Source organism: Thamnophis elegans, chromosome 14 (assembly GCF_009769535.1).
Source record: "Thamnophis elegans isolate rThaEle1 chromosome 14, rThaEle1.pri, whole genome shotgun sequence".
Lineage (NCBI taxonomy): Eukaryota > Metazoa > Chordata > Lepidosauria > Squamata > Colubridae > Thamnophis > Thamnophis elegans.
This window is the reverse complement of record NC_045554.1, coordinates 18506935-18529144: the sequence shown is the minus strand read 5'-3', so window position 1 is coordinate 18529144 and position 22210 is coordinate 18506935. Positions and strand designations below refer to the sequence as shown.

Here is a 22210-nt window from a genome sequence, read left to right as displayed (position 1 = left end):
GCTGTCATGGAAGCCATGAACTCCTGCGCCCCATCAGAGCGTTCGCCGAGCGTAGGCAGGTTGAAATCCCCCAGCACCATAAGCCTGGGGAACTCTACTGCCAGCTCGGCTACTGACTCGAGGAGCGAGGGGAGGGCTGTTGCAACGCTGTTGGGAGGTAGGTACGTTAACAACAAGCCCACTTGACCCCCAAGGTCCAACTTCACCAACAGGGACTCACACCCGACAAGCTCTGGAGCAGGGATCCTACAAGGAACTAAAGACCTTTGGACGATGACAGCCACTCCCCCACCCCTTCTCTGGGGTCACGGCTGATGAAGCACCTGAAACCCTTCTGGGCACATTTCAGTGAGGGGGACTCCTCCCTCCGGGCCCAGCCAGGTTTCAGTAATACATGCCAGGTCTGCCCCCTCGTCTAATATCAGGTCCCAGACGAGGGGAGCTTTGTGAACCACAGACCTGGCATTTAGCAACAACAGCCTGAGACCAGGGTCCTGACAACTCTCGCCATCTGGCCCTGGAGTGGAACTAACAGGGCCGGAAGGGGGGATTGCTGTGACGTAGCGAACCCTCCTTCCCTGGTAATGGCTAGCCTTGAAGTTCCCATCGTACCTGCCCCTCCCCGTAATGACCGTAATGCTCCGGCCCACCCCCGCAACCGTGGGCCTCATTTCACAGCCTCCGTTCCTTCCGGCAGGCGATTTATATCAGTCATTCTAGGATGGGAGATGGGAGATAGGCCTGGGCCCCCCTACCACTTCTGCAATAGCACTCAGTGGAGGAGGCACCCGGTTATACTCCCAATCCTCACATACGTACACAACCACTCACCCATACAGTCCCCACATAAGTCAGTTAAAAACACAGAAAATACAACAGTAATAAGATTTACTGAGAGCTGTAGGTGCCTCCACATGCGTGCTGGACCCATGCCCCTCCTGGCTGGTTGTTAACAGCAGGGAGGTGACACGGGGCTGGATCCAGGCGGTTGTTGCCGCCTCCCTTCGGGAGGGGATCTTTCCCCCCGCTTTAAAGGCGGCGGTGGTGAGACCCCTCCTGAAGAAACCATCTGGATCCAGCCGTTCTAAACAACTATCGTCCAATCTCCAACCTCCCCTTTGTGGGGAAGGTTGTTGAGAAGGTGGTGGCCTTTCAGCTCCAGCGGTCCTTGGAGGAAGCCAGTTATCTTGATCCATTCCAGTCTGGCTTCAGGCCTGGCTACAGCACAAACCGCTTTGGTCGCATTGACCGATGATCTCTGGAGAGCCAGGGATGGAGGCCATGCCTCCATCCTGGTACTCCTTGACCTCTCTGCGGCTTTCGATACCATCGACCATGGTATCCTTCTGCGACGACTGCGGGAGGTGGGGGTGGGAGGCACTGTCTTACGGTGGTTCTCCTCTTACCTCTCGGACAGGTCGCAGTCGGTGTTAGTCGGAGGGCAGAGATCGACCCCTAGGCCCCTAACATATGGGGTGCCGCAGGGTTCGGTCCTGTCCCCCTACTTTTTAATATCTACATGAAACCACTGGGCGAGATCATTCGACGGCACGGGATAAAATACCACCAGTATGCGGACGATACACAGTTGTATCTGTCCGCCCCGTGCCAACTCAATGAAGCGATGGACGTGATGAGCCAGGGCCTTGAGGCTGTTAGAGACTGGATGGGGGTTAACAAGCTTGTACTCAATCCAGATAAGACCGAGTGGCTGTGTGCTTCCCTCCCACTAATTGGCCAAGTGTTCCATCTCTCAGGCTGGGGGGTCAAATACTACACCCCTCAGATAGGGTCCACAACTTGGGAGTCCTCCTGGACCCACAGCTGACTTTTGAACATCATTTGTCAGCTGTGACCAGGGGGGCATTTGCCCAGGTTCGCCTGGTGCACCAGTTGCGTCCCTACCTGAACCGGGAGGCTCTCACAACAGTCACTCGTGCCCTTGTGACCTCTAGGCTGGAGTACTGCAATGTGCTCTACATGGGGCTGCCCTTGAAGAGTATTCGGCGACTTCAGCTGGTCCAGAATGCAGCCGCGCGAGCGATCGTAGGTGCACCTCGTTTCACCCATGTAACACTTATCCTCCGCGAGCTGCACTGGCTGCCTGTTGATCTCCGGGTGCGCTTCAAGATGCTAGTTGTCACCTACAAAGCCCTTCATGGTATTGGATCTGGGTACTTGAGAGACCGCCTACTGCCAATTACCTCCACTAAGCCAATAAGATCCCATAGATTAGGCCTCCTCCGAATTCCATCAGCCGGTCAATGTCGACTGGCAACTACCCGGAGGAGGGCCTTCTCGGTGGCTGCTCCGACCCTCTGGAACGAACTCCCCGTGGAGATTCGTACCCTCACCACCCTCCAGACCTTCCGCGTAGCCCTTAAAACCTGGCTGTCCCGACAGGCCTGGGGCTAAAGACTTCAACCCCACCCGAATAGTATGACTGTTGCGCTTTTAACGATGTATTGTCTTCATGTGTGTAATTTGTTTTGTCCTCCCCTCCCCCTGAATTGTGAGCCGCCCTGAGTCCCCTCAGGGAAAAGAGCGGCATACAAATAAAGTAAATAATTTAAAAAAAAGTGGGTACAGACATCAACAGGCACACCATCCACACCACATTCATAAAATTTGCTCCACTCCTCTCCCTTCCTCTGAGTCCCAGAAAGACACCCAAGGCCAAAGGTCCAAAGTCCGTGTTGTGTAAGGTGGTTGTAGATGGAGGGGGACAAGGCGTAAACGCCAGATGTTAACGAGCAGCAACTTTGCAGTCTCACACCCTCCAGATCAAGATGTAGTTCAAAACAAACACCAATAACGGTCCATAGGGGATATGTAGATAGTTTGCAGGGGAATGTCTTGTCTTCCCCCTCTCCAATAGTTCTGAGAGGGTCCAAAGTCTGGGGGTCCAAAGTCTGGGGGTGGCTGGAACAAATCCAGAGGGGAGGAGGGGTGCGCCAGTTGTTAAGACGCCAAGTCCCCACCCCTTTTTCTGCCATCCTCTATCGCTCCTTCCACAGACCGAATGCACCATAGATGCGTAGACCATGAGGTCCTAGGAGTTATATCAGATGGGCGCTGCCCGAAGTAGATGTTCCAGGGGCAGTGACGGGTGGCAAGCGGTCGAAGGAGGACGGATGTTGCAAGGCCAAAACAGATGGTCGCAGGCCAAGGCAGTGGAGAGTCAGTGCTAGGCAGGGAACAGGCGGAGGCTCAGCAGCGAGGGCAGGCAGAAGGAGAGATTTGCCAGAAAGAAATAACGCCCAGACACGCAGAAGGGTGAAGGGGAGAGGCTGCGACGGCGAAGAAGGCAAGCAAAATGGAGGGGGGGAAGGGCTACGGCGGCGGCAACCACAGCCAGCCGCCCGATCCACCCGGCCAAGCCCCGATAGATCCCCACCTCTCCGGGGCGATGGAAGATAGTAGTGTCCGTTTATAGGGTCCCCAAGGCTCACCACTCGGCTGAATAGAGCCCGAAAACACCGAAGATTAAAGTAAAACGCTGCCGTGAGCAGCGCGGCGCCGCCATCTTCCCCTCCACGCAGTGTGAGTAATTCCGGGCCGCCGAGGATTTCACCGCCCGAGATCTTCAAAATGCCCAGTCCTCTCGTATTCCCTGGGCTCCAGGCCTCCCCGGGGGACTTTTTGGTAATATTGTAGCAGATTCCGAAGGCTCTCCAGGGTCTTTCTCATCAGGTTTTCTGCAGAGCGAGAAAGCCCGGCAGCCATGCGGATCTCACACATGCGCAATGAGTATTTTTATATATCTGGAAGCCTCAAAGGCTCTGCACGGCCATTTTGTTGAAGGGGCGGGGTTTCGGGAGGCCAAAAATGCTGTATTCAGTGTATAAAACGCACCCAGATTCTCACCCTCTTTTTTGAGGGAAAAAGGTGCGTCTTATACACCGAAAAATATGGTACTCTATTTGTTGTTCACTTTTTGAGAAAAGATCTACCTCCTTTAGAGAAGGGGTGGGGAGCATCTTCGCATAGCTTCAAAGCTTTTCTCACTAAGAAAATCTCAAACTTTTCATTCCCACTCCAAAGATGCGCCAGTCAGTTCAGATCTTGCAGTCTGCTGACCGGACCTTGGACCATGAAGTCCTGGTGCCAGGTTTTTATTTTTAAAAATTGTGGGGTTGTTTTTATTAGGGAGCTTCTACGAGGAACCTAGCATTAGGTGTTGTGAAAACTGACCACCTATGGGGCATTTCTCCTTCATTATTAAGGAGTTCCTGGCAGCTTGTAAGAGATTTGGGTATCATCTTGCTTGGCACGCAAACTTGTTATGTTACGCTTTTCAGTGGTTTGCTTTGGCTAATGGTAAAGTTGAAAATCCCTTTATTTACTGGAGTCTTCATTGTCTCTGGAGACAAAAGAGGCACCCTATTTAAGAATATAAGACGCTCCGAATTATGAGATGCAGCTAGATTTTGGGGAGGAAAACAAGAAAAAAAAATCTGCCTCTACCTCCCAGCAATTTGCCTCCTTGCAGCAAATAGCAAACAGCCCGGTCAGCTTCAGCACACCCTGAATTAGCATGAGCAGCTGATTGGAGGCTGATCTGCCTCTTGGAATATCACCAATCAGCTGTTGCAGGCTGCGGGGATTGCTGGCACCCAGCAGCACAGGCGCCACCATGTGCCCCATTTTTGGCCTCTGTGTGTCCTTTTGGCCCGATCCCTGCTGCAACTTATCCCTGTCACCTGGAATGGGCCAAAAATGGGATATGTGTGGAGGCTGAAAATGGAGTGTGCAGAGTCCAGAAATGGGGTGCGTGGACTGATCCAACTGCCAATCAGCTGCTCATGTTAAATCAGGCTGTGCTGAAGGTGACCGGGCTGTTTGCTGTTTGCTGCAAGGAGGCAAATTGCTGGGAGGCAGAGGCCGAAGGATGGGAAAGGGTAGGCGGGGCTTTGGCAACATTTGCTCTATAAGGTGCACAGACATTTCCACCCACGTTTTGTTGGGGGGGGGGGGGAAGAGAGTGTGTCTTATAGTCCGAAAAATACAGTAATTGGCTGGGCACTCGATCGCTGCCCTTGGCAAAACATACCTGGCACTTAAAGCCCCCTGCATGCTAACAGGGAACAGCTGCCAAGCTTTCTTCCTACCCATTTCTTGACCTTTTTAAAAACCGTCTAATTTGGTATCCGTCACTTGCTGACCACACATTCCTCTCTTGACTGAGACCCTTGTAAAGAAAAAAACCCTTTTATGACCCCCAAAATATTATTTCCAGTGGCCGAGCCAGTTGTACTAACGTTAGAAGAGAGAAGCCATTTCTGTCCACGTGTCATACTGTGTGCATGAATTTATTTATCTTTGTCTCCCTCGTGATTTTGATTTAAATTACAAAGCACCAGGGCCCTTTTTTCGTTCTGCAGACGATCTGTTCTGAACCTGCTTATTATTTTGAATGTTTCTGTGTCTCCCTTCCATCTGGTTTTGCAGGATGGGAGAACCCAAACGATCTGTTGTATTCCTTCTGTGGGGCAGATGATAGGTTTAGAGAAGGGCAGTTTATTTTCCTTCCTAGCTTTCCCTTGGCTGACCTCTGCACTGAATCCTGATTGTTTCCAACCAGCTCAGATATCATCAATGAAATGACAACATACTGAGTTTGAAGCCCACCAGCATGCCCCTCAGGTATCGTTGCTCATTTCCAACTAGTGTATAAGATGCATCTTCCCCCCAAAAAAGGAGGCTGAAAATCTGGATGCGTCTTATACACTGAATGCAGCATTTTGGCTTGCTGAAACCCTGCCCCTTTTGCAAAAATTGGACATGCATAGGCTTTGGGAGGCCTGCTAGGTGCTTCTGGGGGCTAGGGAGGACAAAAACGAGTGAAAAATTGGCCGTTATTTGCCCGTTTTTGCTTCCCCCCCCCCAGCCCCCAGGAGCCCTTTGCAGGCCTCTCAAACTCTCTGCATGCCCTATTGTTTGCAAAAAAAAAAAAAAAAGAGGCCTGCAGAGGGTTTGGGAGGCCTGTAGAGTGCAAAAACTTCTTTTTTTTTAAATTACCTCTTCAAAATTTTGGTTAAGACTCCGGTGCGTCTTATAGTCTGAAAAATACAGGTATGTTTCCTGGACGTATGACCACAATTGGGACCAAAACTTCCATATTGTTCAGTAATATGGTGATTAAATGAGTCACACCCGATTTTACAAGCTTTTGGGGCCATTGTTGTTAAGTGAATCTGGCTCCCACCATTGACTCCCACTTGTTGGAAGCCCCCTGGGAAGTCACAAATGGCCGCCATGTGACCACGAGATGCTTCAAGGGTTGTATCAGTGAGGAGCAGCTGTAGCTCACTTTTTAAATCATCATCATAACTTTGAGATAAAGAAATGGTCCTAAGTTGAAAAGTTAGGATTGGAGAAAAGCTGGTAGCCCACGTTCAAAGCTCCACAAAATGGGATGACTTCCCATCCGCACTCCTGCTTCACTTAGCAGTTCAAAAGAATGCCAATGTGAGCAGATAAATACAGGTAGTCCTCGACTTACGACCACAACGGAGCACAAATTTGCTGTTGTTGCTGACACAGTCCTTAAATGAATTTTGCCCCATTTTACTACCTTTCTTGCCACAGTTATTAAGTAAATCGCTGCAGCTGTTAATTTAGCAACGCAGTTGTTAAGTGAATCTGGCTTCCCCTATGGACTTTGCTGGTCAGGATGTCGCAAAAGGGGAATCACGTGACCCCTGGACACTGCAAACTGTCATGAAGCATCCAAATTTTGTTCACAACACCGTGGGGTTGTAAGTATGAAAAGGGGTTTTACGTCACTTTTTTCAGCGATGCTGTAACTTTGAATGGTCACTAAATGAATTAGTTGTATGTCGAGGACTACCTGTAGGCACCATTTTGGTGGGAAGATAACAGAGCTCTGTAACATCATGCTGCGGAAATGTTTGACCCAGTGGTGGGTTCCAGGAGGTACGGCCTGGTATGGGTGTACTGGTGGTAGCTGGGAGCAGGGGACACCATGCCGGAATGGTGACTCATTCGGCCACCCGTCTGCCCACTTCCTTACCACTTTTTGAGGGAAACGGGCCAATTGTTCCTGCGCAACCTCCGCCAAACAGCTGGGGCATTGAAGGGCGGTGGTGTGTGCAAGCATGCACAGCATGCGGGCCGAGGAGGACGCCCAGCCCCGTCGCAGCATACTGGTTACGACGGGATCCGGAACCCACCATTGGTCTGACGGCGGAAATGTCTCTGGACAGCGCTGTTTCCATGGCTTTGAAATGGAGATGAGCACCGTTCCCTGTAGTTGGCAACGATTGAGTAAAAATCCACAGCTCTTTCTTTACCTTTCATCTTGAAAGCTACTTGCATTTTGAATTCTGCAACAGCCAGAAAGCAAGAGGACTAGCGCCCAGTTTCCAAAAGGAGGTTTGCTTACTCAGAAATATGGACGAAGATCTCTGGGCCTCCGTCAGCAGGTGTGATGAAGCCGTGGCCCTTGGATCGGCAGAAGCATTTACACACCCCACTGTAGGTGGGCCCTTCAGCGGCTCGTGTCGTCCTACGGAAAAAGACGGACTTCTTCAGGAAATCGGAAAAGAGCAACCAGCCTGGGTGGGGAAAACCATCTTCGCTTTAAAGGAAGTTCTAGCTCCCTCGTTTTGTTCTAAGCTAGCAAGATTTCCTACCGAGATGTATTCTGTGGGGTTTTTTTTGGGGGGGGGGAAATACTGCACCAAGGGAGTCTCATTCAATTTCATTGTACACACATTGTGTATTGACAATAAAGGTTTAATTTACTTTTTTTGAGACTTCTGCTTTTCAAAATTTAGCTTTACTTTTACATAAAAGCCATTCCTGTTCCGTGGGTTTTGCAAGGGCAGGAGTTGGCTTCCTAAATATCTCAGGAATTGTTTTTAAAAGCCAAGGATCTCATCCTTGGGCTTGAAAAGGGGTAAATAAGGCCTGATGGATCTCAGAAACCCTGAAGATCAAAAGAGACAGGAATGGAGTCAATGATTAGGAGATGATAATATGGGTTTGAAACTGTACGTTGATATGGCCTACAGGGAGAGAGAAGGGAGGGGGGGAGAAAGGAGAGGAAGAGATAGATATGAGATAAACAAGAGATGATAGATAGATAGATAAGATAGATGGATGGGGATGGATGGATGGATGGATGGATGGAGCAAGTGTGTTTCCCTGAAAATAAGGCAGGGTCTTATTTTCTTTTGACCCTGAAATAAGCGCTTGGCCTTATTTTCAGGGAGGTCTTATTATTTTTGAGGTGCAGGAGGCAGCGAGTGTGGTCACCTCATGGCTGTGCTGTGTTGCAATATTTTCAGGGAGGGCTTATTTTAGCACATGTGCTCAAAAGCTCAATTGGGCTTATTATCCAGGGAGGTCTTATTTTCAAGGAAACAGAATAATGATGGAAAGAGATAGATAGATAGATAGATAGATAGATAGATAGATAGATAGATAGACAGACAGATAGATAGATAGATAGATAGAGAGAGAGAGAGAGAGAGAGAGAAAGGAGGGAGGGAGGGAGGGAGGGAGGGAGAGAGAGAGAGAGAGAGAGGAGAAGATTTGGGGTTTGGGGATTTTAAGGCACTTTATAAGAGGGTTTGCATGGATGGCAACTATAGAAGAGCAAGGACCAACTCATACATTCTCAATTTACAGCTATAACTAGGCCTGGCAGTTATAATTGTCACTCCTGTTTGGTCATTTTTGCAACCTTTTTTGTGGCGGTCATTAACTGAACACCATGTTTGTTTAGTGGACCCACTGTCTGCCATGGGCTGGTTTTTAGAAGTAAAGAGGTGTGGTGGCTTTTAAATTGTGGATTTTTAACAGTGGGTTTTAACGCTGAACAACCACCCGGAGTAACCGCCCATGAGTTGGACAGCTCTATAAAATTGTTTAATAAATAAGAAAATAAACAAATAAATAAAACTTGAGCAAAACACAGAACAGCAACGTGAAGAAAAGCCTGCAAATGTTATTGCAATCTTTTTTTTAAAAAAAATCTCAAATTAAATGTACAGCTAGACCCGTGATGGAGAAGCTATGGCATGCGTGTACAATGATCAGCTGGCCTTCGTGCGGGCAGCAGTGCCGGAAACAGGAAGAGCAGGTGTTCCATTTTTCGGCATGTGCGCCAGCCAGACGATTATCAGACACACAGGTGCACCAGTATCCAGAAAAACAGCATCTATGCCTGAAACTGGAAGTTCCTTTCCCGGCGCGCACATGTCCCCCTGGGCAGCTCCTCTTCCTGGTTGCGGCCCAGACAAGCATGTGCATGCTCCCTTTTTGGCACTCAGTGCCAAAAAGTTTTGCCATCACTGGGCCAGATCAAGCATTAAGATCAGAAAATGAAAAGGGGGAAAACAACCCAGAATCAATTGTCCATTCCATCCTTGTTCACTAACATCTGGCTTTGAAGCCCACTGAGTTCCATGTTCTTCATAAAATGTCTCAAACGTGCACCACAAATTATGGTCCACCTAACTCAATGCAGCTTGAAAAGAAAAAGAAAAAAAAAAACAGAATCTGGAAGGCCACTGATGGCTCATCATTCAGAATTAACAGAATAACAGAGCTGGGAGGGACCTTACAGGTCATCTAGTCTAACCCCCTGCTCAAGCAGGAGACCCTATAACATTTCAGATGACTGGTTGTCCAAGGTCTTCTTTAAAACCTCCAGTGATGGAGCATCCACAACTTCAGGAAGCAAGTTGTTCCACGGATTAAGGGGAAAACCAGGAGGAACTTTGAGCTACGAACTCTTGATCATACTTGTGGCTACACCTGGCTGAGAGTTTTGAGGTTCTCACTCACCTTGACTTACTGGACCGAAGTGGCTCTGATGCCATGGAGATGCCAGGGTGGTTGCACACCCTTCCTACCAACCAGGAGTGGGAGAAGCTGGGAACAGCTTGGCTCCCATGTCCTTCTCCTTCTCTCCTGCTCACCACCTCCCTCCCTTGCACAACTTTTGAGCTTCTGGCCTGGATGCAATTGTGACACCACTACCTATGGCTGAGTCATGTGTGCTTCTCACTTGGTCTGATGTCACACTGGTTACTGGGGTGCAAATCCCTTTCGGAGAACTAGCAAGTGACTCATAACTACGGGAGTGTGGTCATAAGATGATGCCTTCATTTGGACCAATCAAAACAGTGCAAATGTGAGATTACACTCTTGTTTCTCCACCTTGGCCACTGTGAGATGTGTGGACTTCAACTCCCAGAATTCCCCAGGCAGCAGCTGCCTTCTGATTCCTTCTCTTCAAGTGCATTGAGTTGGAGGGGGACCAGCATTTTTGGTCTATGTTTTGAGACATTTCAGGAAGAACATGGACATCAAAGCCAGCTGTTATTGACACCACATCCTATCTATTCTTCACTGACCACCACCCCCAAACTCGCTGCCAATTTTATCCAAACCCATTCTGCAATGTCATATTCGAAATGCCCCAACCTGAAGAATATCAGCTGGACTAGTGACGGCTAACCTTTCTGTTGTTACGGGCCGAAAGTGCGCATGCAACAGCACAAACACATGCACACCCATAATGCAATGTGTGCATGCCCCCCCATGCGATCCACCCCTACGCATGCACACATGACCCCTGCGCTCCCCTGACTACCACCCCGCGCATGCATGGGCGACCCCCATGCATGCACAGTAGAAACTGAAAACCAGCTGGCCAGTGGGAGGTGGGCATGCAAGCCATCACCCCAGCGCAGCTCCACTGCGCATGCAGTGGATCAAGTGTAGTATCTTGTAATCCCTTCCTCTGCAATCTCTCCACTTAGATCAGAGGTCTTCAAACTTGGCAACTTTAAGACTTGTGGACTTCAACTCCAAGAATTCTCCGGCCAGCATAAATTATTCTCTTGTAATCCCTTCCTCTGCAATCTCCACTTAGATCAGAGGTCTTCAAACTTGGCAACTTTAAGCTTTGTGGACTCCAATGCCCAGAATTCTGGGCGTTGGAGTCCACAAGTCTTAAAGTTGCCAAGTTTGGGGACCCCTGTTCTAGATGGTGTCCAGTTGATATGAAAAAAAAACTTGTAATGTCAAACCCCTGACCATAAACTCAGCATTCTTAAAGATGCATCCTTAATGCAACTCATATTTGCAGGGCCCTTCAACAGAAGAGCATCCAAGGTGCACTTCAGTTGTTAGGAAAATAAGGTGCCCTATGAGAAGCTCTATATCAAACTATATTTATTCTTTATACTGTTTCCGTCTTCCCTTAAAACGTTAACAGACTCCCCCATGGCCTGAGAATCAGTGTTTCCACTAGATAGTTGACAGTCAAGCTGAAACTAAGTTAATCAAGTAAAAACAGCAAACACCTCCACACCCTGGACAAGCTCCCCCTATGAAAGCCTGCTGCTGTACCTCACTTCTCTGCAGCTGCCCTTAATGGCAATCTGTTGCTTTTTGGAATAAATGTTTCTTCTTTCCTCACAGCGGTCTGGATTTCATTTTTATTTATTCTGCTGTGGCCCACCAGCTGTCAGTGGAGCAGGCAATAGACTTGGACAATGAGGAGGTTGAGGAGGAACTTGGGCCAGTGCTGGAGTTTGGGGAAGGCTCTGATGGATGCTCCGTGTCGGATGCAGAGCTAGAGCTGTCTGGCATTTCCCAGCCACCGGAGAGGCAGCTGCCTTTGGAGGCTGAAATGAGTGAGGAGGAAGAACAGCTGGAGCCTGTTCCAGATGCATGTATGCACAGAGCATTTAGGAGAGGAGAACAATGGAGGACAAGGAGTTGACTCGGGAAGCAAAGTATATGTGGACGCTGAATGGCCCTTCCCTGGCTGGGGAATAAACAGAAGGAAATGGGGAGTGGTGGTCGTAGGAGACAACAGTTCGGATTTCTGAAGAATTTGCTCATTGTGTTTCATGCTATAAAGACTTCTTGCCACAACTTAATTTGCAGCTTTGCGGATTTCCTGGCAATTATCACAAGGAACTCATAAGGTCTGTTACTGCAGTTAACTCTTTGCAGGACTTTTCGGTGTGTGAATGCCATTAAGTCACAGGAGATAAATAAAGAGAGTTTTTTCGGGGCAAGGAGTCTGTTTCTTGTTTCTGCTAAGGCTGGGTCTAAATTACTCTTCTGACAAATTATACAATTTTGCAATGGGGAAGGACTCCTAGACCCCTTCTCATTCCTTCCCACTCACGGTCTCACCTCCTCGCCTCCATACTCACGCTGAAAATGTGCGGTTCCTCCGAGTCGGAAGTGGGCTTGGGATCAGGTAACCTCTCATGGGGGAAGGAGAGCGGTCTCTGGTCCGGCGGCCTTCTGGCAGATGGAGAGCCCTGGGAGGTGGAGACCGTTGGTGGGCTGAAGATGACTCCGAAGACATTTTGGACACAGCCGGCAGGAAGCTAAAAAGAAAGAAGAGAAAGCACTTCAGACCACCTGGATCAAATCCGTTCCAGGAAACTTGGCTCTCTTGTTGAGGTTGCTTGGTCCCCAGCAGTATTCTGCAGCAGATGTGTTACTAACTGAACAACAAGTGATTCACTTAACAACTATGGCAAGAAAAGTCATAAAATGAGGCAAAACTCATTCTTGCTTAGCAATGAGAAATTTGGGCCCAATTGTGGTCATAGGTTAAGAACTCCCTGTACTTGTTATGCAATCCATTCCTTCAAAAATCAACATACAGAGGAAAGACTCTTACAGGAATCTTAATTTTTTGGGGGTGGGTGGGAAACTGTTTAAAACTGAACATGAGTCAAGACAATCAAAAAATGTCAAATCCACACAAAAGAAAAGTGTTCCTCCCTCTCCATTCTCCCCATTATGTGTACAGAAACCCATTATTGACGTAATGTTTTCCCTGGCATCTCAGTAAGTCAAGAGAAGAAAGGAAGGAGAGACGTGTGGCAATGCGGGAATTTTCCATTCTGTTTTCAAGAGTGAAAATACAGGTAGTTTAACAGATTAACAGAGTTGGAAGGGACCTTGTAGGTCATCTAGTCCAACCCCCCACTCTACAGTGCTGAAGCTTCCACAACTTCCAAAGGCAACTTCTGTTCCACGGGTTATGTTCTCACTATCAGAAAAATTCCTCCTCATTTCCAGGTTGAATCTCTCTTTGGTCAGTTTCCATCCATTATTCCTTATCTAGCCTCGGGTGCTTTGGGGAATAGCTTGACCCCCTCCTCTCTGTGGCAGCCCCTCAGCTATTGGAAGGCTTCTATCCTGTCTCCCCTGGTTGTTCTCTTCACCAGACTAGCCATGCCCAGTTCTTGCAACCGTCCATCATATGTTTTAGCCTCCAGGCCAGTCTCTAGTTCTCAACTTACAATCATAGTAAAGCCAAAAATTGTGTTGCTAAGTGAGACATTTGTTAAGTGAATTCTGCTCCACTTTGTGACCTTTCTTGCCACCGTTGTTAAGTGAATCATTGCCATTATTAAGTTCGTAATACGGTGGTTAAATGAATCTGTCTTCCCATTGATTCTGCTTCTCAGAAGGTGGCAAAAAGGGATCACATGACACTGTGGCTGTCATAAGTCTGAGTCAGTTCTCCAGTGTCTGAATGCTGATCAGGTGACTGTGGAGAGGCTGCAATGGTCATCAGTGTGAAAAATGGTCACCGGTCACTTTTTCCGGTGGTGTCATAACTTTGAATGGTCACTAAATGAACTGTCATAAGTCAAGGACTCCCTGCCCTCTCTAGGATACACTCCCAAGCCTTCTGGAGCTTTGCAGATGTAGCAAATGGCAGCCTGCACAATAAAGAGGCCTGCTTTCCTGGAGTGCATCGGCCTGCAAGATAAAATTGCCCCTCTGTCATTTGCATTCCCTGCCAAGGTTCCACCCCATCACCTTTCAAAATTTTCCGCTGGTGGATCTCTTTGAGACAGCTAAACGAACCGTCCTAACAGATGACATCGTTACAAACTGAAGCGCGCATGCATTTTGGAACGTAAATTGCGTTAAGGTGTATTTTAGGCAAATGTTGTTGTTTGCCTAAAGCACACATTGCAAACAGACCAATTACACATATTTCCAAGTGCGCTTGCAAGTAAAACATTTAAGGAAAAAACCCAGAGGTGAAATCCAGAAGATTCTGACAAGTTCTGGAGAACCAGTAGCAGAAATTCTGAGTAGTTCAGAGAACCGGCAAATGCCACCTCTGGCTGGCCCCAGAGAGGGGAGGGAATGGAGATTTTGCAGTATCCTTCCCCTATCACGCCCACCGAACTGGTAGTAATTTATCTTTCACCACTGAGAAAAACCCTCCTGCTTCTCTCTCCTGGGCTAGCTTTCTACTTGCAGGGAGATGAATCTCAGTCTGCTATCAGTGCTAGCAGGACCATAAAGAGGAGAACTTTGAACGGAAAAGCCAACCCGATTAGATTCCGGTCACCTAATTCAGGAAGCAGCGTGGCTGGTAGGCAAACGTGCACCCACCACTCTCACAAACCTTGTGGCGAGAAAATATTGCACCACATGAGGAAGAGGCGTGCCAGGAAACAAGCATACGATAGTACTAGGTCTGTAGCAGAGGCCGTGCCTTGAAAAAACACAGCCTATTAAAACAGGAAACCTTTCACGTGTTTTTTATATATTTTTTTAAAAACCAAGCAGAATTCGTTGAAAAGATGTGCAGAGGTCTAAAACGATATATGCACCCACCCTATTTTAAGCAGAGAGCTTCCCTATGATTCTAGATTTTATTGACACCTTTTAAGCCAGGGTGAATACTGGGATCATAGCTTTGGGAGGTCCTTGGAGGTCTTCTACTGCTACCCCCTGCTCAAGGCAGGAGTTCCTTACACAATCCCAGAAAAATGGTTCCCCAGTCTCTTCCTTAAAACCTCAAATGATGATGCACCCATCGCTTGCTGAGACTCTACTAGAGTGCAGAGAAGAGCAAACAGGATGATGAGGGGACTGGAGGCTAAAACATATGAACAGTTGCAGGAACTGGACACAGCTAGTCTAGTGAAGAGAAGGACCAGGGGAGACAGGATAGCAGTTTTCCAACATTTGAAGGGTTCCCAAAAGATGAGGGGGGAGTCAAACTATTTTCCAAATCACCAAAAGAAAGATGAGGAACAGATTAACAGAGTTGGAAGGGACCTTGTAGGTCATCTAGTCCAACACCACCCACCAGGAGACGCTACACTAGGGGTGTCCAAACTTGGGAACTTTAAGACTTATGGACTTCAACTCCCAGAATTCCCCAGCCAGCAGTTGAAATCCACACATCTTAAAGTTCCCAAGTTTGGACACCCCTGCCCTACACCATTTCTGACAGATGGCAATGGATGGAAACAATGGATGGAAGCTAGTCAAGGAGAGAAGCAACCTAGAACTAAGCAGAAATTTTCTAACGTTGAGAGCAATGAACCAATGGAACAAATTGCCTTCAGAGGTTGTGGGTGCTCCATCACTGGAGGCTTTCAAAAAGAGATTGGACACTCATTTGTCTAAAATGATATAGTCTCCAGCTTGAACAGAGGGCTGGACTAGACTAGAAGACCTCCAAGGTCCTCCCACTCTATTATTCTATGTCCGATGTTCTGGGAGACAAGCTGTTCCACTGAATCAGTTTGCCTATCACCTGCCTTCATTTCACTGCTCCAAGATCTTCATCTACCCAGAAGATAACGCAAAGGCAAGGTTGGAGAAGGCTGATGTGCCTCGCAAATCCCTTTGGGGTTTCTGGCAAATCAACGGTCTCTGCGCAACGGAGAGCAGAGTTTTATCATGGAAAATCTGACAGGCATCACCGTCTTCCGCGCCTTCCAGGCTCAAATTTATGTTGCAATCGATCCCTCGGCAATGGAAAAGGAAATTGCAAAGAACTTAGCTTCTTGAACCCTGAAGAAAACAGACAGCGTCTCAAAATGACAACAAATTCCAGATTTTACCCTGGATAAAGTTGGGAGAATTAGAGATTTTTCCAAAACAAATGAGTACAGAAAAATATATTAAAGAAGTCATTTTTTTTCTTTACTTTGAGGAATTTTCACTCAACATTTTCTTGTCTTTCCTAGAGATTTTTCCAGCATTTTGCCTAACCGTAAGATCTAGAAGCTTAATTTCATGTTTAAAAAATAAAAAGAGAACAATTTGATTCTACCTCCTTAATTATGCTGGTTTATAATTGTTGGGAAAGGCCAGGAAGCAAAACAATAGGTATTTAAATAAACAAGTTGTTTAAATTGTGGGTGAACCCTTAAACTAAAGCTAAAGTATTTGAGAAATAATGACAACCAACTAAACGTAACCATAAAATTATTTTAAGCAGGTTATTCTGCTTTGCTGACACTACTTACGGTCTCTATTAAAAACAAAAAATCAGGACAAGCAGGGGCACCCCTGAACAAAAATGTTGATGTTTCCATGAAGTTCAAGAGTTTCATTTAAATAAATAAGAATCTGGCGGCAGGAGAGCTGCAGGAGGGATCAATTACATGGAAGGAATACAATTCCCTTGTTAAATGATTCCACCATCACCCTTTATTTATTCGATGAATGGAAATAGAAGCCTATAAATGCTGGCATCCACCTCTGTCCGGAAAGAGGAGAAAACAAGCCTATTACAACAGCTTTAGCCATCAGTTAAAGTCATGGCATAATTATGGTTTATTAAACCACAGTCTTCTCATTTGCTTGCTTTCTAGTTTTTTCCTCTTTTCAGACGCAAAACCCCCCAACATGGAGCGAGATCTGAATAGCAAAGTTTACACTAGTGTTTTGCAGTGTTTGGGGTTGTAGGAAGTTATCGTCCACCCCTCTCCTAGAAAAATGAGATATTTTAGGAACTATTAAAGGATAGAATATTTCCCCTAAAAGGGAGACAAAAACTCAGCCCCCTCCCCACCTTTGTTAATGGGCCATTAAGGGCTGAGCCAGCCTATTCTACATAACTACATAACAAAGATCTACCTCCTTCAGGCAGAAGCATAATAGGAATTGCCCAAAGCCCTTCCATTACTCATCACCCAGCAAGAGTCAATCAAGCTTAGGACTCAGGACAGCCTACAGAGTTGCCCCTGCATGGCCCCATGGGAGTATGACAACCAATCAGAATACAAGTTCAAATTCAAAAGCCCAGAGAGGACATATAACCCAGGCACTCTCAGCATCTCTGCCCTTTTTTCCTTCACCCAACATCTCCTGGTTGGACTTTGCGCAGGTCCAGAATTTTAATATCTACGAAAGAGAAAAGAGAAAGAAATATATAGAAATGGATAGAGACGGCATATTATATAGAGACAGAGAGATGAAAGGTATAGATTAGATATAGACAAGATACAAATGATATAGATAAGATATAATTTATATCAGTTGAAGCCATACGTCTTAAAGTTGCCAACATTGGAAAACCACTATAAAGCTATGTTTTTCAACGTTGGCTACTTTGAGGTGTCGACTTCAACTCCCAGAATTCCCCAGCCAGCATTAAAAAAATGTTAATTTTGAAAGTTATGAGCTGGGGCAAACACTTTTCTAATGACAGTAGTAAGAATACAAAAACTCACAAAGGAAGAGAAATATATATGTCCCAATAATGATGCAAGTTCAACCTCGGTCAATCGCCAGGCCCAAAGTTTTACTCTTCCTCTCTTCCTTTTACACTTTGTAAAAACTGTTACAAGAAAAATATCTCATTACAACCAGATTTTTCTTGTTTCATTCAACAAGCTACAGCTTGAAGCCTGATGTGCAATATCCTGCACAATATTACATACCTTGTAAAATGCAAATAGACCTATAGCGGTGTTTCTCAAACATGACAACATTAAGATGTGTGGACTTCAACTCCAGAATTCCCCAGCCAGCATGGGGAACAGATACAAAGATAAAAAAATACAGATTAAATATGTGGCGCTAGAGTAATTGAAGTACTAAATTAGAAATGAGGGGCCCAGTTCACATCTCCCTCAACTGTGAAGTTCATCAAGCAAGGAAGTTTTCAAAAACAGACTGGATAACCAGTTGACCCGGATGGTATAATGTCTCCTGCCTTAAGCTGTGGGTTGGACTAGAAGACCTTCAAGGCCTTCCAGCCCTAGGATTCTATGTTGTGAGAATTAAAGCGAGGGGCAGTTTTGTAAGTTGCCTCAGTTTTGGGGGAAGAAAAATAGTATATAAGCTTAATAAGCAAGCCCGATCCTTCTTCCATTTTGGGACGAGGTAATCACATTCTTTGTATCACTGAATGCCGCCTGGAAGCATGGGGCAGCCAGGAACATGGTCTGGGGCAGAGAGCGGCGTATTTCTCCGACATAACGAGAGCACATCCCTTCTTCCTCCACGGGCCTACCTTACAGGGTTGTTATGAAGACCGCTCTAATCCTAATTTAATACTCCGATCTTCTAATCTTCCAACTCCACCCTTCAATTTCAATTTTTGGGGCTGTTCAAGAAGGAAGGAAAAGTCACTGTGCAGGTCACACCAGGCATGCCAAGGCTCGAGTTTTGTGTTTGTGTTTCTTAACCTTACAATCCTCTTTTCGATTTCCCAATCATTTTCCAACACTCTGGTTCCAGTAGGCTGGCATTGGACAATCTTGATCTCAGGCAAAACCAGGGAACTGTAGTTCTCCAGAGAGGGAAAAGTGAAAAAACTCAAGATTCTCTTGTTTCCCATTCAGATTTTTTAAAAAATATTTTCTTGAACAGTTTTTTTAAATAAGACAATATATATATATATATTTATATATATTTATATTTGCAATTTCCTTCTGTACAACATTTCCACCTCGGTATACATTCATTGTAAATGTACCTCTGCCTCCCCCTTATTTCAGTTTCTTTGTCTATACATATGATACTATTACGGTATATACAGTCCTTAATTTACAATCCTTCTTTCCATTTATACATGTTCCATACCATTTAATATTCTGTTTCCTCCTTTTCTTTTATTTCTTTTGTAAATTTTGTCCATCTCTCTGCATACTCTACCCTTTCATTATAACATTCCACGTTGTTATTTTATCATTTAATTTTGTGCATATGTTATTCTTGCTGTCGTTATGATATGTATTATTAAATATTGCCCATTCACAATTTCTTCCATCGTTTTCCACGAAGCTATCTTAAGAGCCTGGCTTTCTACTTGCAAGAAAAGGCAATTCCCGGACTCCAAAACACACCGCCTAAAATCTTAGTTTTGGTCCTCTTTCCATCAAAACAACAATCTTGGCACGGTTCCCTGCCTTTCGGGAGATGGCACATCTTTGATTCATCCACAGCGAATCAAAGCAACTGTCCTGGGATTTTCCCCCTGACAATTAAGACATATTTAATGATATTCAGCTCATGTCAAATACATCTCGAGCCTCTTGTTAAGAAGCAAGGTTGAACAATCAAACAATAAAAAGGGGGGAAAAGAGCTTTAAAGGGCTGAACAATGAGTCAGGAGCACCAGGGATGACTCTCTGTTTTCGGAGAATATCAAACAGGGGCTGGTTGCCCTCCCTCCCAAGGAAGGCTTCCAGCACAGAGCAGCGGGTTAGATTACATGACTTCTAAGAATCTTCCAGCTCTTTGTAACTCTAAGATCACCCAGGAGAAGAGAGGAAAGGGGAGAGAAGGAAGAAAGAGGAGAGGAAGGAGGGAAGGAGAGAAAGAGAAGGAGAGAGGGTAAGGGGGGGAAGAGAAAGAGAGGAGTAGGGGAGAGGTAAGGGAAGAGGGAAAGGGAAAGGGAGGAAGGAAGAAAGTAGAGAAGGAAGGAAGGGGTGAAAAGAAAAATTAGGGTGGTAACAATACAAAATAGGTCTATAGGATGTTAAGAAAAACAATCCAGGATGTTTATTTTAACTTTTTACATGGAAAAACAAACAGGTAAAAGGGATAAAGATAAATAAGAACAGTAACTATGTGAATGTATACTTGTAATTATATAAGAGAATAAAAAAAAGATCAGCCAGGAGTAGGCAGACCTGAATGCTGGTATTTCCCACTGGGACTGGGCCTTTTCTGTACCAATCACCAACTGCATTAGACACTCCTCAAAGATTCAATCTCTGAAGTAAATTTCTTAAAACAGCTTCTTTTGAGTAAGCTCTCAGTTGCCATCAATCTTGTCTCACTGCCTATCATGATTGCTTGGCTGCAAATAGTTTTTTGCAGCTTGCAGAGCTCCTATATTAACGATTGCAAAATCATGCAAGTATGATATGGTGTGTGTTTGTGTGGGTGTAGGCATATCATTAATCTTGTACACCTTATTTTAATTTGTGTGTTCTATTTTGTAGCTCCACTTTGTTTTATTTAGTCCATTTTATTTGGTCTGCTTTGTTGATTCGCATAAAGAATTTGATCTGAAATTTAATTATGGTTTTTTTTTAAAAAAATGTTAATTTTGAAAGTTATGAGCTGGGGCAAACAGTTTACTAATGACAGCAATAAGAATACAAAAACTCACAAAGGAAGAGAAATGGTCCCAGTATAATGATGCAAGTTCCAACGTCGGTCAATCACCAGGCCAAAGTTTTACTCTTCCTCTCTTCCTTTTACACTTTGTAAAAACTGTTATGAAAAAAAATATCTCACTACAACCAGATTTTTCTTGTTTCATTCAACAAGCTACAGCTTGAAGCCTGATGTACAATATCCTGCACAATATTACATACCTTGTAAAATGCAAATAGACCGTATAGCAGTGTTTCTCAAACATGACAACATTAAGATGTGTGAACTTCAACTCCCGGAATTCCCCAGCCAGTATATTGCAGTATAATATAAGACAGCGGTGTCAAACTCAAAGCCCGCGAGCCAGATCTGGCCCGCGGGGCTACCCTGGGAACAGTGAGGGACCAGCCCATGATGCTTTCTGCCAGTGAAAATGGGCTCCCGAGTTCTGCTTCTGGCTGCAACGGCCTCCTGCAAACCTCTGCCAGTGAAAACAGAGCTCAGGAGGGACGCATGCGGGAGCAAGAAACGGGAGCTCACTCCATTATGCAGCACTAGGGATTCGAACCACCAAACTGCCAATCTTTCTGATCGACAAGCTCAGTGTCTTAGCCACTGAGCCACCACGTCTAGCATACAACAAGCAATTCAGATCCATGGCTTGTTCCCTTCACTTGTGCCACCAGTGCTTTGCTATTCCCAATGTAGCCAATCAATGCCCATTTCCTGTATTCTTTATTGATATGGGTGGCTGTTCTGACCCCCTCTTCGCTCGTTCACAGACGACAGCCAGACAGAACTTCAAAGGAAATACTTTATCAGTCCGGGCTCAAGCTGGCTGTGAGCCCAAAATAAATGTAGATAAAGTCTTTGGCAAAAAGTTACACAGCAAATGCAAAAACAAAAAGCTCTTACAACAAACCAGGTTACAGAAAGCAAATCACTTATCCAAGTGCCTCTTTGAATCAGGTTTACAGAAAGCAAATCACTTATCCAAGTGCCTCTTTGAATCACGAAACTGAACTCACGAACAAACAAACGATGAACGACGAACGACGTTGACTTCTGCCACTAAGGGGTGGCACCATCCATCTTTTATCTGCAGAAGACGACCCTAACGAGCAACAGCTGCTCATTATTCCTGCATCCTGATGCAACTCACAGCAAGCTTCTGCTGAGTCACAACACTATCCCCCACGCAGGGCCCTTTCCCCGGGTCTGACGGTCTGGATGCGGTCGGAATGGATTGTCCATAAGATGGCCCGCACTCATCTCCTGTGCTTCCTCCTTCGTGATTCCCAAATACCTGCAGGAACATTCCCTTGATCCAATGCTCCCCAGGTATCCGGTGGCCACCACGTCTCCTCCCACCCTGCGCGGCGTGGACACCCCGTCCAGGGTCCTCCACCCTCTCCAAGGCTGAACCACCAGCCCCCGTACTATCGGAGACTGGTGGCGGCTCTAATAGCTCCGGCGAGCCCTAACACCCTGTCCAGGGTCCTCCACCTCCTCCAAGGCCAACCCACAAGACCCCTCGCCGTCGGAGCCTGGCGGCAGCTCCACCAGCTCCTACCAGGCCACCACACTATCCCCCACCGCAGGGCCCTTCCCCTGTTCTGACGCTTGGAATGCGGCCCAGAAGGGTTGGTGACAGCCTCCACGGTACACAGTCCAAGACACTGGTACCCCGGGGAACCTAGAAACGAAGTCCTGTGCTGCGGGGACCGGGGTCGGCAAGGGCTGGAATCTGGACGAAGCCCTCCTTGCAGACCTGGTCCATTGGCACTGGACACATGACGCCACGCACTTCCGCATG

At 46.3% G+C, this 22210-nt stretch overlaps 1 protein-coding gene across 5 annotated transcripts in view; it reads right to left on the bottom strand.

The window, feature by feature from the left end:
- The window catches only part of CARHSP1 (calcium regulated heat stable protein 1), a 38487-nt gene that overhangs the window by 5798 nt on the left and 10479 nt on the right, over positions 1–22210 (bottom strand). For 2 of the 5 annotated variants that reach the window (XM_032230405.1, XM_032230402.1), the window contains exons 2-3: positions 12210–12389; positions 7409–7531 (exon numbers count right to left, since the gene is read on the bottom strand). In XM_032230405.1, the coding sequence (XP_032086296.1) occupies positions 7409–7531; positions 12210–12367 (281 nt within the window). In that variant the 5' untranslated portion in view covers positions 12368–12389. Of the gene's footprint in view, positions 1–7408; positions 7532–12209; positions 12390–15590; positions 16819–18298; positions 18392–20407; positions 20512–22210 lie in introns of those variants that run through there. The other 3 variants (XM_032230406.1, XM_032230404.1, XM_032230407.1) reach the window with 3 other exon arrangements.